Source organism: Bos taurus, chromosome 9 (assembly GCF_002263795.3).
Source record: "Bos taurus isolate L1 Dominette 01449 registration number 42190680 breed Hereford chromosome 9, ARS-UCD2.0, whole genome shotgun sequence".
NCBI classification, from domain to species: Eukaryota; Metazoa; Chordata; class Mammalia; order Artiodactyla; family Bovidae; genus Bos; species Bos taurus.
The window spans coordinates 9,928,816-9,946,328 of NC_037336.1; the positions used below are offsets into that span (position 1 = coordinate 9,928,816).

At 45.9% G+C, this 17,513-nt stretch overlaps 1 protein-coding gene across 5 annotated transcripts in view; it reads left to right on the plus strand.

Moving 5' to 3' along the window:
- SMAP1 (small ArfGAP 1) overlaps positions 1-17,513 on the plus strand; it is a 189,833-nt gene that overhangs the window by 143,628 nt on the left and 28,692 nt on the right. For all 5 annotated transcript variants that reach the window (XM_002690008.6, XM_005210641.4, XM_010808339.4 and 2 more), the window contains one exon: positions 14,861-14,951. In XM_002690008.6, coding sequence (XP_002690054.1) covers positions 14,861-14,951 — 91 coding nt within the window. The remainder of the gene's footprint in view (positions 1-14,860; positions 14,952-17,513) is intronic.

A 17,513-nucleotide genomic window follows, 5' to 3' on the forward strand; every position in this document is an offset into this window, starting at 1 on the left:
TGTCCATCTAGTCAGAGCTATGATTTTTCCAGTAGTCACGTACTGATGTGAGAGTTCGACTGTAAAGAAAGCTGAGTGCTGAAGAATTGATGCTTTTGAACTATGGTGTTGGAGAAGATGCTTGAGAGTCCCTTGGACTGCAAGGAGATTCAACCAGTCCATCCTAAAGGAAATCAGTCCTGAATATTCATTGGAAGGACTGATGCTGAAGCTGAAGCTCCAGTACTTTGGCCACCTGATGGGAAGGGCTGACTAATTGGAAAAGACCTTAATGCTGGTAAAGATTGAATGTGGGAGGAGATGGGGACGACAGGTGAGACGGTTGGATGGCATCACCGACTCAATGAACATGAGTTTGAGCGAGCTCCCGGAGGTGGTGATGGACAGGGAGGTCTGGCGTGCTGTGGTCCTTCGGGGCACAAAGAGTCGGGCACAGCTTAGTGACTGAGCAGCAGCAGTGGCACTGAACACTGCCTGCTGCTTCATTTGTGGTGGTTTATTTGTTTCTCTCCTCTGTATCTCCTCCACACATCCCCACAATGCAGACTGTAGAGTGTCATTGCCTCAGACGTCGCTGAGCACCTATGCTGAGGCTTAATTATTGAGTGAACGGCTATTGGTAGAGCCAGCATTTGATGTAGAAATGGCCCTCTTTGTGATGGGCTGGCGGGGAGGCTGCGTGGGAAGTGGACACGGTGGTTCAGGGGAGTGGGGGGGCTGAGGGAAGAACGGCGCTGGGCCTTCAGACTAGAGCCGAGTTGCGCTCTCCACTGTCGGCCTTGCTTGTGGTGCAGACGGCTCCTTGTCACATCACTTGACTGCCCAGTGAGTGTTGGATGGACCAAGGCCTCAGAGGTGCTTGAACACATAACTGACAGTGAGCCTGCAGGGAGCATGTAAACAGCGTCGTGTTCAGGATGCTTTTCCCTCCAACTGGTACTTTTAATTACCCACCATGGGGCACTCCTTGGGGTCGCAAAGAGTCGCACATGACTGAGCGACAGAACTGAACTGATACTTTTAATTACCCACCACGGGGCAGTCTTTTTTAAAATAAGGGAAAAAGGTAAAACCACCTTTGTAATACTGCAAAGTATTTAGCCAGACTATAGAAGATATTTTTAAAAAGTAGTATCTGTAGCTATTATATTGAAGAGTTGCTAGTGAATGAATTGTTAATAAATTTGCAGTGCTAAGAGGGTTAGTTAATATGGTGCTAACAGCTAAACTAATTTGTCTTTAATAATCTTAGAATATTTACAGGGGCTTTGCCACTTTAAAAGGAGTTTTCCTGCACTCAGATTCTGGTGCACTGCTGGTAGGCTGTATGGAAATGTGTCATGAGGCCTTAGGGACACCCAGCTGTACATACACCCACCCAGGCTTTCTGTAGAGACGAGGTATTTAGGACCCGTGTTCGGTTTTATTTGCCCGAGGCTGGTAAGGACTCAAGCACCTGGGGACCGAGTGTGATGAGACGGTCTGGAAGCGATGCCCGGGCTCCTGGCCTGACGCCCGGCCAGTGGTGAGGTGCTGTCGGTCACGGGGACCTGGAGCGCACGGGGGTGTGCATGTGCAGCAGTGCAGGCGGCCGTTGCTGTGGGTTACCCAGGCCTGCTGGGGATCCTTTGCAGCTTTCGTTTCAGTCTCTCCCTTTGGAACTGGAGCAGTAATTTTTCATACCCAATAATCTTTCATCGTTTGTTGGTAAAATACCTGATAACTTGTATGGTGTGTTTAGTTGCCTTGAAAGTTTTTCCTCACATCCCTCCCAGTGTAGTGGCACTAAACCAAGGGCCCACATTTCTCTGGCAGAACCGTGAGCTAGGAGATTCAGGTTATCTATCTTTCCTCTGGTTTAAAAGAAGACATAAAGCTTGGAAGTGAAGTGTTGAAAGACAAGCATTGTGTTATTCTGAAGTAGCCACAGCCAGATGCCAAAGAGAGAGGATTTCTGTCATCTAGGAGAAAAGGAAACAGGCAGCTTGGGTTGGCAGGTGGGTGTGGGGAGCAGAGGGGAGAACTAATTATAGCAGCGTGTAGTAAGGCTGGATGACGTTAGGCATTGTAGCAGTGTGTAGTAGGGCGGGATGACGTTAGGCATTGTAGCAGCGTGTAGTAGGGCGGGATGACGTTAGGCATTGTAGCAGCGTGTAGTAGGGCGGGATGACATTAGGCATTGTGGCAGTGTGTAGTAGGCGGGATGACGTTAGTCATTGTAGCAGTGTGTGTAGTAGGGCGGGATGACATTAGGCATTGTGGCAGTGTGTAGTAGGCGGGATGACGTTAGTCATTGTAGCAGTGTGTGTAGTAGGGCAGGATGACGTTAGTCATTGTAGCAGCGTGTGTAGTAGGGCGGGATGACGTTAGTCACTGTAGCAGCGTGTAGTAGGGCAGATGACGTTAGTCCCTGTAGCAGTGTGTAGTAGGCGGGATGACATTAGTCATTGTAGCAGTGTGTGTAGTAGGGCAGGATGACGTTAGTCATTGTAGCAGCGTGTGTAGTAGGGCGGGATGACGTTAGTCACTGTAGCAGTGTGTAGTAGGGCAGATGACGTTAGTCCCTGTAGCAGCGTGTAGTAGGGCGGATGACGTTAGTCATTGTAGCAGTGTGTGTAGTAGGGCGGATGACGTTAGTCATTGTAGCAGTGTGTGTAGTAGGGCGGATGACGTTAGTCATTGTAGCAGTGTGTAGTAGGGCAGGATGACGTTAGGCATTGTGGCAGTATGTAGTAGGGTGGATGACGTTAGTCATTGTAGCAGCGTGTAGTAGGGCAGGATGACGTTAGTCATTGTAGCAGTGTGTAGTAGGGCGGGATGACATTAGGCATTGTGGCAGTGTGTAGTAGGGCGGATGACGTTAGTCATTGTAGCAGTGTGTAGTAGGGCGGGATGACGTTAGGCATTGTGGCAGTGTGTAGTAGGGCAGGATGACATTAGTAACTTAGTAGCAAGAAGGCAGCTTGGCTCACTGTGTTTTGTCCAAAAGAGCAGTCTCCAAACCCTTAGGTGTAAAGGTGACTCTAAGATCTTATCACTAACTAATAAAAGTAAAAAAATTAGAACATGGCTTTACTGCATGTGAACTTAACAAATACCAGTTGTTAGTTGTGGTTGTGTTGGCTGTAGTAACGTGAAACTCTATCTTTGGTTGGATTTCTTAGCAGATTACTAGAATACTTTAACAAGAATTTGACATATTAAATATCAGATAATGTTATCTTGCTAATAATATGTAAAGTATCATTCTGAAAGTATCTATAGAATATGAGTTCTGTTCTTTGCTAACAGTGATTTCATTTTATTAATGGGTATTTTACTTTATTAAAACCAAGAACCTTAAATAGAGAAAGCCTACATCTGTGTTTGAGAACCGAGTGAATGGTTTCTGGTGCTGAATTTCCATTTCTGCTGTAGACTGAATGTATCATCTTAATGCAAACAGTGAAAGGATGCAAACCTCTGGGTTTCCTGTGAGTTAGTGATGAAGAAGAAGTGAAGTGAAGTCGCTCAGTCGTGTCTGACTCTTTGCGACTCCATGAACTGTAGCCTACCAGGCTCCTCCGTCCCTGGGATTCTCCAGGCAGGAATACTGGAATGGGTTGCCATTAGTTAGTGATAAGTTGCTGTAATTTCTAGAGAGCTCACAGTCTGCCTGTGAAGGAAATCTTGAGACAGTACATGGTATCTGATAAAGGAGGCTGACGTTAGTGTCGTGCCACTGGAGCGTGGCTGGTGATCCTGTGTTCCCGCCTAGTACCTAGTGACATGAAGATACATAAAGCCAGCAACAAAGAGTCGAAAGAGTCAAGTTATAATTGTACCATTTAAATCTCAAATGTTTATAATGTATTTTCATTTTTATAGTTCACAAGGCAGTGCTGTAATAATTATCCTATTTTATCCTCTCTTGTTCATCCTCTGATTTTCTCCCTTTATGTAGTTCTGAGCTTCTGATTTCCATCATTTTCATTCATTCTAGAGAATTTCTTTTATCATTTCTTGCACGGCAAGTCTGCTGGCAACAAATTCCCTCAATCCTTGTTTGTCTGAGAAAGTCTTTACTTTTCAAGGATAATTTCTCAGGATAAAGAATTCTAAGTTTATGGGGTTTTTTCTTCCAACAGTTTAAATATTTGATATTTGAGTTGGGTGTCTTTCTTGCTTGCAAGGTTCCTAGGGAGCAGTTAGATGTAATTCTTCTCTTTGTTCTTTTTTAATAGGTTTTGTTTCCTCCCTCTGGCTTCTTTCAGGAGTTTTTCTCTGTATTTGATTTTATGTGCTTTGAAAATGACGTGCCTCGGCATAGTTGTTTTTAGCGTGTATCTTGCTTGGTGTTCCCTGGCCTTCGTGGATCTGCAGTTGGATATCCAGCATTAATCTGGGGAAATTCTGTCAGTGTGGCTTCAGATGTCTCTCCCGCTCCTGTTTCCCTCTTTCTCCTCCTTCTGGTGGTCCCCAGTGTGTGCAAATTGCATCTCTTATAGTCGTCCCACTTGGATGTAGTCCCCTCCCCGCCCCAGTCTCTTTCACATTGGAAGTTTCTGTTGATGTACGCTTAAGCTCAGAGGTCCTTTCCTCAGTCGTGTTCAGTCTGCTGCTGCTAAGCCCATTAAAGGCATTCTTTATTTGTTACATGTTTTCAATCTGCCATTTTTGGGTTCTTAAAATTTCCATTTGTCTGCTTACATTACCTGTCTGTTCTTGGCATGCCATCTACTTTTTCCGTTAGAGCCCTTAGCATAGTGAATATAGTTGTTTTAAATTCAGTCTGATAATTCCTGCATCCCTGCTGTATCTGAGTCTGGGTCTGATGCTTAGTGTATGTTTTCAGACTGCTTTTTGCCTCTTTGTAGGCCTCATTTTTTCTGAGGCTGAATGCAATGTGATGTACTGGCCAAGGAACCCCAGTCAGCGGGCCTGTGGTAACAGGTGGGGGCTGTGGGGCGGGGCAGTGTTCTGGAGACTGTGGTTAGATCTCGTCTTTGGGCGAGGCTGCATCCCTGGGCTGTGCAATGTGCAAGTGCCTCGGGTTCCCCATTGTAGGTGGGACAGGACGGCCAAGGGCACTGCAGTGGGGTGTTTCCCTTCCCTGGTGTCAGAGTGTTCCTGCAGCTTTCTCTCCCCCCAGTTAGGGAGGACACCTGCACACGGGAGACGCATTTCCTGCTTTCCGGTGCAAAGCGGAGGATCAGAGGGGTCAGGAGTCTTTATTCTCTCCCCCCTCACCCGCCACTGCTATTTCTCACGCAGCGTTGATTTAGAATAATCAGTATGTCATTGAGGCATATTTTGGGGTAGCCTGTCCTGGGCCCCAGCTCTACCCTGGTGCTGGTTTCAACTCTTGTGAGTTACGATTCTCTGTACTCCCCTATCTCTCCAGTTTGGGTGAGGGTTGGGGAGACCCTGTGGTCTGCCCTGTGACTTGCTTTTAGTTCCTTGTAGTCCCGTGTCTGTTGTTGGAGTAGACCTGTGTCCAGGGGCCAGCACTGTGGCACAGGGTCCTGAGTCACAGCCTGTTGGGAACAGTGCACAGAAGCGGCTGCGCTGTTCTTGCTTCCCTTCTCGATACGCGCATATTCTGTGAGGAGGCTGAGAAGGGAGGGGACCATGGGAGGTCCTTGGCAGAGGCGAGAAAGGAGTTCTGGGCCTTTCTTGTGTCTAGAATCACACCCTTGCCGCCGTGTGCTTTGAGAGGTGACATCACAGCCCCGGGGTGTCAGGCCCGCCTCTCTGTGTGCCTTGTACTCATCGCACGAAGGGGCCCGGGGTGGCATTCTGTGCCCCGGTGAAACATGGCCGTGAGGACCCACCCGAGGGGCCGCACGTGGCCTCTCCCGAGATCAGCCTGCATTCTCTTGTCCCGTTGTGTTTGCAGAATCACATTCAAAGAGAAGATGGTGAATTTCCAGATACAGCGTCTGAGTGTTAAACCTGTGTGGGCTCTTGGTGGGCTGTGCAGGCTGTAGCTGCTCAGAAATGTTAGTGACCTGTTGACTGTTCCCACACAGCTGGAAAGGGTCCAGGCTGGGTTTGAGATGTGGGTGTTGGTTAATGCTTTCCTTTCCCTCCTTCCTTACCTTCCAAACCCTGGTGTCGAGGGCTGACGTTCAGCAGGTCGCGGTGATGGTAACCCAGTCCAGAAGCAGGGGGCTGGAGGCTTTGGCAACCAGGCCCCCAGGTGTGCGCAGGTGTGATGGCTGAGGGCTGGCCCCTTTCAGCGGGCCCCGTTTAATTGTCCTTTCTTTCCTATTTTTGCTGTAATCAGTAAGTGGTGAATTACCAAAAAAAAACTATCCTCTTTTCCCTTCCCTGCAAACCTCCAAACTACTGTGCATACAGGGATAAGAAATCGGTGTGGGTATTCCAAACTGGGTCCTTTTACGGGTGGAAGCTGATGTTGGACTCCCAGGCACTGAGTGGGGGTGTCCCAGGCAGCCAGGCCATAGGGCTGCCCGTCGCAGGACGGTCCTCAGACACGGCTGAGCCCTGCGCCAGGGCCCCCCCGCTGAGCTCTTCCTCCATCACCGCGCTGGTCCACACCGAACTGCAGTTAGGTCTGCGTCCGTTTGCTTCACTAGAATGAATTCTTTTTAAGCTTAGGAATCATGTTTTACTCATTTTTGTGTCTCTAATACTTATGATTCTGGCGGGAATTTCTAAAAGGTAGCTCCACAGCCACCACCAGCTGCCAGTTTTGAAGCACCTATTATGTACCAGCTCTATGAAAAAGACTATGTTATTTTAATCCTCACAAAAACTCCGGCACATTATTTTAAGGGAACTTACTTGCGTAGGTACTGGGTGTTTGTGTGGAGCAGTGAGAGCCGTGGCGGGCCTGGCGTGTGAAGCATGTAGGCCACTCTTTGAGATGCTGTCCAGACTGAGACCTAAGACAGGAGCCAGGAGTTTAGAGAGAGGCAGACGCCCAGAACTTTAGAAGGAAGATGTAAGTGGGCTATGAGTGCTTGTACCATTGAGCTTGGCATGAATTCTGTGCAGAATGTAAATGGAGTTTTCTTTTTAATTTGCTCCTTTCTTCAGAGTGTCAGCCACATTCACTAGTTACCTTAGATTACCTAAGAACAGCCTGTGTCAGCCTAAGCTTAGTGGTCGCAATTTTCAAATCTCCTTCTGGTCCAAATGTAGGCAGTGGGGCCTGGTAAACAGGTTCTGAGTGGACAGCTGTGCCCAGAGGAGCCCAGAGAGAGAAGTGAAGTCAGTGTCGATGGACCATGATTAATTCTGCAGTCTCAGTCTCAGATTTCATTCTCTTCACCGTTTTATTAACTGCATGTATCACTGTCATATTGTTCACATTTTCAAATGACAGGGCAACAGAGATTAGTTAGTTAAACTATTGCGTGACAGAATCAATTCCTCTGGAAATCTTAAACACAAAATACCAGCAGATTAGGTAATAATCAGTTCAGTTCAGTCGCTCAGTCGTGTCTGACTCTTTGCGACCCCATGGACTGCAGCACGCCAGGGTTCCCTGTCCATCACCAGCACCTAGACCTTGCTCAAACCCATGTCCAACGAGTTGGTGATGCCATCCAAACATCTCATCCTCTGTTGTCCCTTTCTACTCCTACCTTCAATTTTTCCCAGCATCAGGGTCTTTTCCAGTGAGTCAGTTCTTCCCATCAGGTGGCCAAAGTATTAGAGTTTCAACTTCAGCATCAGTCCTTCCAGTGAATATTCAGGACTGATTTCCCTTAGGATGGACTGGTTGGATCTCCTTGCAGTCCAAGGGATTCTCAGGAGTCTTCTGCAACACCACAGTTCAAAAACATCAATTCTTCGGCGATCAGCTTTCTTTATAGTCCAACTCGCACATCCATACGTGACTACTGGAAAAGCCATAGCTTTAACTAGATGGACCTTTGTTGGCAAAGTAATGTCTCTGCTTTTTAATATTCTGTCTAGGTTGGTCATAGCTTTTCTTCCAAGGAGCAAGTGTCTTTTAATTTCATGGCTGCAGTCACCATCTGCAGTGATTTTGGAGCCCCCAAAAATAAAATATCTCACTGTTTCCCCATCTATTTCCCATGAAGTGATGGGACCAGGTGCCATGATCTTGGTTTTTTGAATGTTGAGTTTTAAGCCAACTTTTGCACTCTTTTTGACTTCTATCAAGAGTATACTGCAGTCAGTATTGCTGACTAATGACTGTATCAACACCTATGACACCACCAGCAGAGCTTTGGCGATTTTATGTTTAGTTTGATTTCTCCAGACAGAACTTTTCCAAATCATTGAAACTAATTGAGATGCTGTTACTATACACATAGCAAATGTTGCTATATTACTGAAAACCATACACTGTCCACAATACCAGTCCTTACAAAAGTGAAAGTGTCTGTAGTCTTGGATTTAAAGGAGTGGCAACATTTCAGGTCTTCTTGGGTGGAAGAAAGTTGGCAGAGAGAAAGTCCACAACCAGGTATGGTGGTGAGTTCTAACAAAATGTTGTCCTCTGGAAATGGCAATGGTAAACCGCGTCAGTATTCTTGCTTGATGGCGGTACAGAAGGACATGCGCTCTTCTCCTGCAAAAACTCCAGAGTTACAACTCGCTGCTGAGCAGCCATCGACAGGAGAATGTTGGATCCCACCAATAAAAGATACCCCACATCCAGGGGCAAAGGAGAAGCCCCAACAAGATGGTAGGAGGGGCAAAATCTCATTTAGAATCCAACCCCATACCGACCAGAGATACTCAGATAGCTCAAACAAAACCTTGTGCTCATCAGGAGAACCCTCAGAGACTGAGCCAGACCTGCCTTTGAGTGTTGGAGTGTCTCCTGCGGAGGTCCGGCTCAGCAGTGGCCTGCCGCAGGGGCTCTGGGTGCAGCAGACCTGGGTATGGCATAAGCCCTCTTGGAGGAGGTTGCCATTAACCCCACCATAGAGCTGCCAGAGCTTACACAGCTGGGAAAGAGTCTTGGAGGGCACAGACAGAACCTTGTGCCTACCAGGACCCAGGAGAAAGGAGCAGTGACCCCACAGGAGACTGACCCAGACTTGGAGAACAATACAATTCTGAAATGAATGAGCTGGACCCCAAAGTGCCCTGAATATAATGGCACAAAAGACGACCTCAGAGGATTATAGGTGGCAGAGAGCTGGGTGGGAAAAAGTGGTCTGCTGGGGCTGCTGAGGGGTGTTCACTCTTCATTCCTCTGCTGAGTGGCAGTGTTGTGGAGAACAGGGATAAGTGAGTAGATGGGACAGGCTGCCTGAAGAGAACCTTTCTAATGTTTAGATTTTCTGCATGTAAAATGCGCTGTACCGTCGTGTCCACTGAATCCACAGTACCGGGGTTTTTACCAAGAGCAGCCCCATAGGTGAGATGTCCCAGTGATGCTTCCTGTGTCACATAGTGGCTTGAGTAAATGTTGTCTAAAGCTCTGTCTTGTTTTGAAATTTATATAAATTTTTGCTACTTATCCAGCTCAGGGAAGTTTTTTTGAGATTGTATTATAGTGTCCCTAGGCCATGAGAGCCATTTACTAAAAGATGTCCATGTGAGTGGGGACACACAATCAAATATAGGTTACAATTCTAAATTGAACTCTAAAAATAAAATTTAAGAAAGAATATAAAATTCAGAAGCGGAGTACACTAAGTAATGACAGCCTTAATGTGAAAAAAATCTATAAAGAATGGTAAAGAAAAAAGAAAATTTAACAAGATTCTGAATAATAAAACAGTAAGATTGGGATAATAAGCAGCAGTCATGTGCAAGATTAATTCTCAGGTTGTATGTAATTTGATTGTGAGAGCACACACATACAAACATATGGTTATTTATCAGAATATAGTAGGAATGCCAGAGAGTGACTTGTATTAATTACTGATACCATGCCACTGAGGCGCTTTAATATGTGAACAACATGGATGACCCAGTCTGAATTCTGTTTCTGCTTTGGAGTATATGATGTCATACAATCCAACAGCTTGGAGTAGCTTACCATTCATAAATTTTTACTAAGAATTGAAGTAAAGCTTAAATCCCGCTGTTGGGATTTCGTAAGGCTCTGAGATGAGAGAGTATTCTGGGAACGGCCTGTTGTTGAGCAGCTTGTTAGGTAGGGAATGTTCAGGTTTCGGGCTATGGGGAGGTGGCAGGTTCGGGGCTGTCTTCCCAGGCGTTGGTCTGTCTGTGTCTCAGCCACACAGCCCTTGCCCAAGGTGGTGGTGGTCATCTTCTCCTTTAGCAGGGCTGTTCCTATGCCTGGCACACCACCCCAGGAGTAGCTTTGCTTTTGCAGCTCACCTGGAAAATTCATCTAGTTCCTAGCTCTCGTGGGTTGTTCAGGTCCTTGCACAGTACAGCCCCACGTTTTCAGTTTCGCCTTTTGTCGCCTCCATACACTCAGCCTCCGGGTTAGGCGGGTAGGCCCGCTGTCTTTCCCATACTTGCTTTTCTTCCTCAGGTGCCTTTCAGTTCCTACTTTCATACGCCTTCCTGTCTTCCCTGCAGACCGCAAGGTAAATACCACTGCCTGTGTATCACTTTAAAATGAGAGTGTTAAACAGGGTGTGTTGTCTCATCTACCTGTGTGAGTCTGTGAATGTTAAAGGACACTGATTATAGACAGACTAGCTAAGGCATGATTGGAGATAATCATTTTTAAAGAAGAATTCTAATAATTACATCTAGACCTTAAAAAGTTGTATAGCTTCCCTATTCTTATGTATTGACACTACTATTTACGTTAGTTGCTCAACCAAGCAGAGTGCATCGCCTTCCAGAGGCTGAGCTCTTGCTCCTGTTGTGTCGTAGGGTAGGAATGGTGGTGAGTGTAGGAGCTGGGAACCACGTGGTTTTGGCTCAGTTCCCTTCTATGGGGTGGCTTTATGAACTACACAAGATCAGCCGGGTGAGGCCTTTGTGAATACAGATTCCTCTGCTAATACAGATTTTAATCATTTGAATGAGACATTTGCTCAGTATGAATCTAAGGAAATTACATTTTATAAAATTGCTTTGTCTAAGTAAACCTGTGTTCTTGTTTATTAGGAAAGTTTGTTTAATGAATTATAGATTGCCTACTTTTATTCTTTGACAGCCAGCTTCATTCTTCATTTATGAAAAGGCAAATTCATGTATGATATGCAGGAGAATTCAAAGTGGAACGCTTCTGTACATACTGCTTAATGTGTTTAAGCTGAGTGTGGAACATCGACAGGGAGACAGTTCATGAGGAAACTCGTGCTTGTCAAGCTCGAGACTTACTATTCTCACACTGTGTTCTTTGCCAGCCTCAAATTCTAACAAGACAACAGCATTTTTCTTCTTGCTGCCAGTTGCTTCAGTCGTGTCTGACTCTGTGCCACCCCATAGACGGCAGCCCACCAGGCTTCCCTGTCCCTGGGATTCTCCAGGCAAGAACACTGGAGTGGGTTGCCATTTCCTTCCCATTTCCTTCTTAGGTCTTCTAAAATTTGGCTTTAAGAAACTATACTTTATATGGTAGCTGTATTCCACATATCTCAGTTTTATATCCCTGATGGTTTAGCAGGTAAAGAATCTGCCTCTAGTGCAGGAAACAAAGGAAACATGGGTTCAGTCCCTGGGGAAAGATCCCCTGGAGGAGGAAATGGCAACCCACTCCAGTGTTCTTGCCTGAAAAGTCATGGACAGAGGAGCCTGGCAGGCTTCAGTCCATGGGGTTGCAAAGACAGACACGACCTGGTGACTAAACAATAACAACAAGCGTGTGATACTTGTAGGTATAATACCCAGAGCATCACGGCCAGGGCTGTGACCCGGGCAGGCCTGTCCCGGGAGGATTGGACGTCTGTGTGCTTGTGGCCGCTCACTCCCCAGTTCCCCAAACTGAAGCGTTTGTAGTAACACAGGTTGTCCAGTTAAAAAACAAAAACAGAGAAGGAAGGTATAGCAGTTTAAGTATTCAATTGAAAAGAATTGCTTATTTTGTTATTGTACACTGTGCTTTCTTTGAAATTATTTTGGTAATAAGCAGGGTGTGTCTTAAACCTGTGTTGGATGTTGAAAAAGAGAATGTGAAATGGATTATGTTAAATTTCTTAGAATTATATATAGTTACAGGCTGATAATTATGTGTTTGGTAAAATTATTAAAGAATTGATATCTATTACGTTAGGCTAGTTAGTAAAAAAAATACTCTGAGAGAGACAGTAGTGACCAAAAACAAGTAAGGGGAGATACATGTTCTTAGAAATTTGTGTATTTATATAGCTATCAAGCAACAAACTCATGTAACAATTAAGCTATTAATTCTTTAGGTAGTTGAAGAAATGATCTTGTAGGAGTGGTTTGAGAAATGAAAGAATGGTAGAATGAATGTTGTATTTTCTTGGCTTAACAGAGGTAGGTGGTATATTCAATGGAATATTATTCAGCCGTAAGAAGGAAGGAAGCCTCGCCGTTTATAACAATATGGATGGACTGTGAGGGTATTATGTTCAGTAACGCTAAGTCAGAGAAAGACAGATACATATACCCTCACTTGTGTGTGGAATCTAAACAAACAAGGAAGCTCATGGACACAGGACAGATTGGAGGTTGCCAGAGGCAAGGATATGGGTGAGAGTGGATGAAGTGTGCTGGGGGAGGGGGTTTACAAAGTATCAGCTTGTAGTTAGAAATATGACTCCAGGTTTTAAAAATTCTACTGCGGGTAAAATACCATTAAACAGCCATCATATGCCACAGAGAAATTGTTTGTGAAAGGATGAGTCAGTACTGGCAGACTTCATCACTGCCTTATTTTAAGAAATTGCCGCAACCGCTCCAGCTTTCAACAGCCACCACTTGGATCAGTCAGCAGTCAGCAGCGTGGAGGTGAGACCCTCTGCCTACAGTAAGATTACAACATGCTGAAGTTTCGTCAGCACAGTTTTTCAACTAAGTTGATGTCATATTCTACGTCCTCTGTTGTCATTCACTGATCTTCACAGCATCCTCACCAGAAGCAAATTCCACCCAAGAAACGGCTTTCTTTGCTCATCCGTAAGAAGCAACTCCTCCTCTGTGAGGGTTTTACCCTGAGATTGTAGCAATGCAGTTACATCTTCAGGCTCCACTTCTAGTTTCAGTTCTTGTGCAGTTTCTGTCACATCTGCAGTTCCTTCCTTTATGAAGTCTTGAACCCTTCAAAGTCATCCATTGGGGTTGGCACCAGCTTCTTCCAGACTGCTGTTAATGTTGATATTTGGGCCTCTTATGAATCACGAATGTTCTTAATGGCGTCTAGAATGGCAAATCCTTTTCAAGTGGCTTTCAGATTCAACAGAGGCATCACCATCTATGAGATATTCTGTCATGCAGCCCGATTGTTCCACTTACAGGGCTCTGGCAGCATAGATTGAGCGTAATTTAAGGGCTCCAGGAGTTTTGAATGGTAAACGGGCATTCAGCTTTTAAGTCAACAGCTATATTAGCCCCTAACAGGAGAGCCAGCCTGTCATTTGAAGCTTTCCAGCCAGGCAGTGACTTCTCGTCTTTAGCTGTGAAGTCTTTAGTTAGATGCATCTTCTGATTGAAGATCGTTTGATCTGCATTAAAATCTGTTGTTCAGAGTAGCCGCCTTCATGCATTGTCTTTGCAGCTCTGGGTAACTTGCTATAGCTGCCATGTCAGCACTTGCTGCTTCACCTCACACTTCTACATTATGGAGGCAACCTCTGTCCTCGACACCACACAAACCAGCCTCTGCTGGCTTCAGAGGGTTCTTCTGCAGCTTCTCTACCTTTGTCAGCTTTCTAAGGTTGAAGGGAGGTTAAGCTCTGCTCCAGTTAGACTTTGGGTTAAAGGAATGGTGTAGCTGGTTTGATCTTCTGTCCAGGCCACTAAAACTTTCTCTGTATCAACAATAAGACATGGTAAGTTTTCTTTTCTTTTCTTTTTTTTTTTTAAAGTTTTCTTATCATATATATGTTCACTGGAGTAACACTTTCTGTTTTACATTCACAACTTGGCTGTTTGGTACAGAAGCCCTACTCTTGACCTGTCTTGGCTTTTAACGTTCCTTCCTCACTGAGCTTAACATTTCTAGCTTTTAATTTAAATGAGGGACGTGGGACTGTTCTTTCCTTGAGCACTTGGACACCCCTGTAGGGTTACTAACTGGCCTGGTTTCAGTCTTGCTGTGTTTCAGGGAACAGGGAGGCCCGAGGTGAGGGAGGGAATGGGCAGCCATCTTATTTGTGGAGCAGTCAGGATACACGTTTATTGATTGCTGCCTTATGTGGGTGTGGTTCACCCCAAAACAGTTCCAGGGTAGCATCAGAGGTCGCTGATCACAGAGCACCATAACAGATATAATAGTGATGAAATGTTGGCAACACAGACGCACAGAGTGAGCAGATGCAGGAAAAGTGGTCCATGCAGGTTGCTGCAGACCTTCGGTTTATGAGCAGCGGCATGTCTGCAGGGCTCAGTAGAGCGAGTGCTGCCCGTGCGTCAGCTGGGTTCTGGTAGGGCCAGGGGTGCCCACCTGTGCTGGCAGCCTGGGGAAGAGAGATGTGCTCTGCGCTTAGGCTCTGGGGCCCACCCGGCGGCACAGGGAGCAGGTACTGCTGTGAAGCGTGCAGCGTTCATGTAAAGGGTTTAGATGCTTAAGAACAAGTACATTAAGATTAAAGTTCTGTATTTACTGTCTTGGGGTCCTAATATGTCCAGTTTATCATTTCAAGTTGAATGATTGTGTTTACCAGTTTATGATAATAAACGCTCTAGGTTTATCATACTATACTTCATATGCTACATTATATTAACTTTATCAAAAGTATACCTAATTGAGGCTTAACAGTCTTGTTCAATTTATTTGAAAAAAAAATAATAAATTTGATTATTTACTTTAAAGCTGCAGAAGAAAGAAGACCAGCAATTGGAACCTAAAAAAAGTACCAGCCCTAAAAAAGCTGCAGAGCCCACTGTTGATCTTTTAGGACTTGGTAAGTAAAAAAAAACACGTCACCGTTAGAGCTATGAAACATCTGAGACCCTGACTTGCATTGACTAGCATGGCTTTATCGTCCATGTGCCAAAGAGACCTGTTAACTGAATTTGGACACGGTGTGGTTAGTTTGCTGTGTTCCCGCAAAAAGGGAAATCTTCATAAGGGAGCTGGCATCTGTCAGCAGTGCCTTCACGGAAATGCGAGTGCTGAGTTCCTAGGGAGAGGGGAGCTGCCAGAGCAGTCTCCAAGGCTTGGTGGGCCATGCTGCCTCAGCACTGCAACGAAGGGTAGATGCGTTTACTTCTACCCCTCTTCTCTTTATTTAGCTTTTTGCGGGGTTGGAGGGATCCCTTAGCAAAATAATTCTGGCATAGCCTTACTGTAAGGTGCTGTCTTAAAGTAAGCTTTTTTTGGGTTAACTGAAGCAACATGCCTTATACCTCGATCTAGTAGCTAGGTTCACGTTATGTGTGTGATGACAGTAAGAAGTGCTCAGTTTAATGTCATTTTTGTTCTCGGGGCTGACAGATGGATGTTGTCTGCCTGGCAGGTAGACAGGCTTCCATTCAAAGGGTGCTTGTATTGTCCTTATCTGCAATTGTCAGCTCTTCTTAAGTGCTTCTCCTCTTTGTTCTAAAGTAGCTTGATAAATAGTTATTTTTATCTGAGCCTTCTGCAGTAATTAATTTAGAAAAAAATCTGTTTAGAGAAAGATTAATGGCTAAAGGAAAACAGTAAAAGATAGTTGAAGGATGGAGTTGAATTTCATGAAAGTTTTCTAAAGATTGATCTTTGTTCTTATTAAGAAGATTGTTTTCTGTTTTAAGAATTGCAATTGAATGTTTTAGTCATTTCTTCGAAGTTGGTGTTTCATGCAAGTATACTCCCTATGGATAAAAATCTTCTGTGGTGGTGAAATTAGGAGGTATATATTAGAAATATAAAAAAATAACTATGATTTTATGAGCCCTGAAAATAGGGCTCAGTCCAGGCGCTTTAAATAGAATTATGTTGAATACAGGTTCTCTTAATTTATGTATTTTACTTCCTTTCCTCTAAATGAGAGAAAGGGGAAAAAAAGACTCATTACCAAAGTAAGAATAGATCCTACTAAGACTGCATGCATCTTTGTCTTCACGGCAGCATCTCCTCTCCAGTCTAGTGCCTCGTTTACCAGTTCATAACTTAGAAATGTTAGATGTTAGAAATGTTAGAACCCAGGCCTGACTCTTACCTTACAGACTCACTGACCCACAGCTCTCAAAAAGTGTCTGCTGGTATCCAGGCACCTAGACACTAAGCAGAGAGCTGTGAAGGAGAGCAGATGAGAATGCCTGACCTCTGGGAGCTTTCATTGTCTCTGGGGAAGCAGTGATAAAATAGTGAAGCAAACTATGGTATGGGTCATGTCTGGTAAGTGCTGTAGCTGAAACAAAAAGGAGTGGTGGTGATTTTAAATAGGGCTACGGGTGCTGGGGGCTCCCTGAGGTCCCACTGGAGTGAGGACCTCAGGAAGTCGGGGCTCCCTGTCCGTGGGGGTGAGACAGGTGGGTGTGGTGGCCCTGCGGCAGCCTTGCCACCACATGAATGGGCCAGGATGCGTGACACCTGGAGGGTGTGGGGCGACAGGGAGGTCCACTGCGACAGGACTTTGGCGTCTGCTTGGAGTGTCCTGGAAATGCATTGCAGGGATTCGAGCAAAGAAGCACCTCCTCTGACTTGAGTGTTTCAGGACTTCTTGTAGCTGCTGTGTTAAGAGTTGGGTGTAGTGAGGCGAGGCTGCCGTAGGGGCAGGGGGACCAATAACACAGCTGGGGGGCGGTGGCTGAGGGGGGTGGTGGTGTGGGGAGTTGTAAGAAGTAGCCGGCTCTGGACTTATTTTAAAGAAGGAGCCAATAGGGTTCGCTGACCAGTGAGCAACGTAGGATGTTTCCCTTTGGGAGTGACTTTGTAGAACAGGCAGCCTGCTCCCTTGGGACAAGCAGAGTTGCTCTCGTGAGGTCTCCAGCTGCTAAGCATGGTGGTGCGGAGGTGATCTGGGAGACAGGTGGTGGGCTTGGCCCCAGGCGTCCAGCTGTTGCCACGGTGATGCTGCGTGGTCCTGTCGCCTGGCACTTGACCTCTGACCTCAGAACACAGATCTGTCTTTGTGGACCGTCACTTGCTGTGCTTCCTGCTTTCCAGCTGGTCACAGTTGCAGAGCGTGTCTCCTCTCACTGTGTCCCTGTCCTCTACCGCCTGGTCTCACAGTCCCTGGGCCATGGGGGTTTCAGACTGTGGCTCCCCTCTTCTGGCGTCAGGCTCTGTGATGTCAGCTGTGGCTGGGTCTCATCGGGGCTCTGGGAGCCTGTTTCAGCAGTGGGAGAGCTTCAGGAAACTGTCCTGAGGGGAGAGCCAAGCTTTGCTCATGGTAGGAGCATGTGGGAGTGCTCGAAGGAGAGGGTGAGGACATATCTGGGGGGTTTGCTGCTGCCTGACGATTCTAGCTCTGTGCTGGAAGAGTTCTGGCAGTGGCCGGGCAGGTGACGGGGTCAGAAGGAGGGCTTAGGGGTCTTGC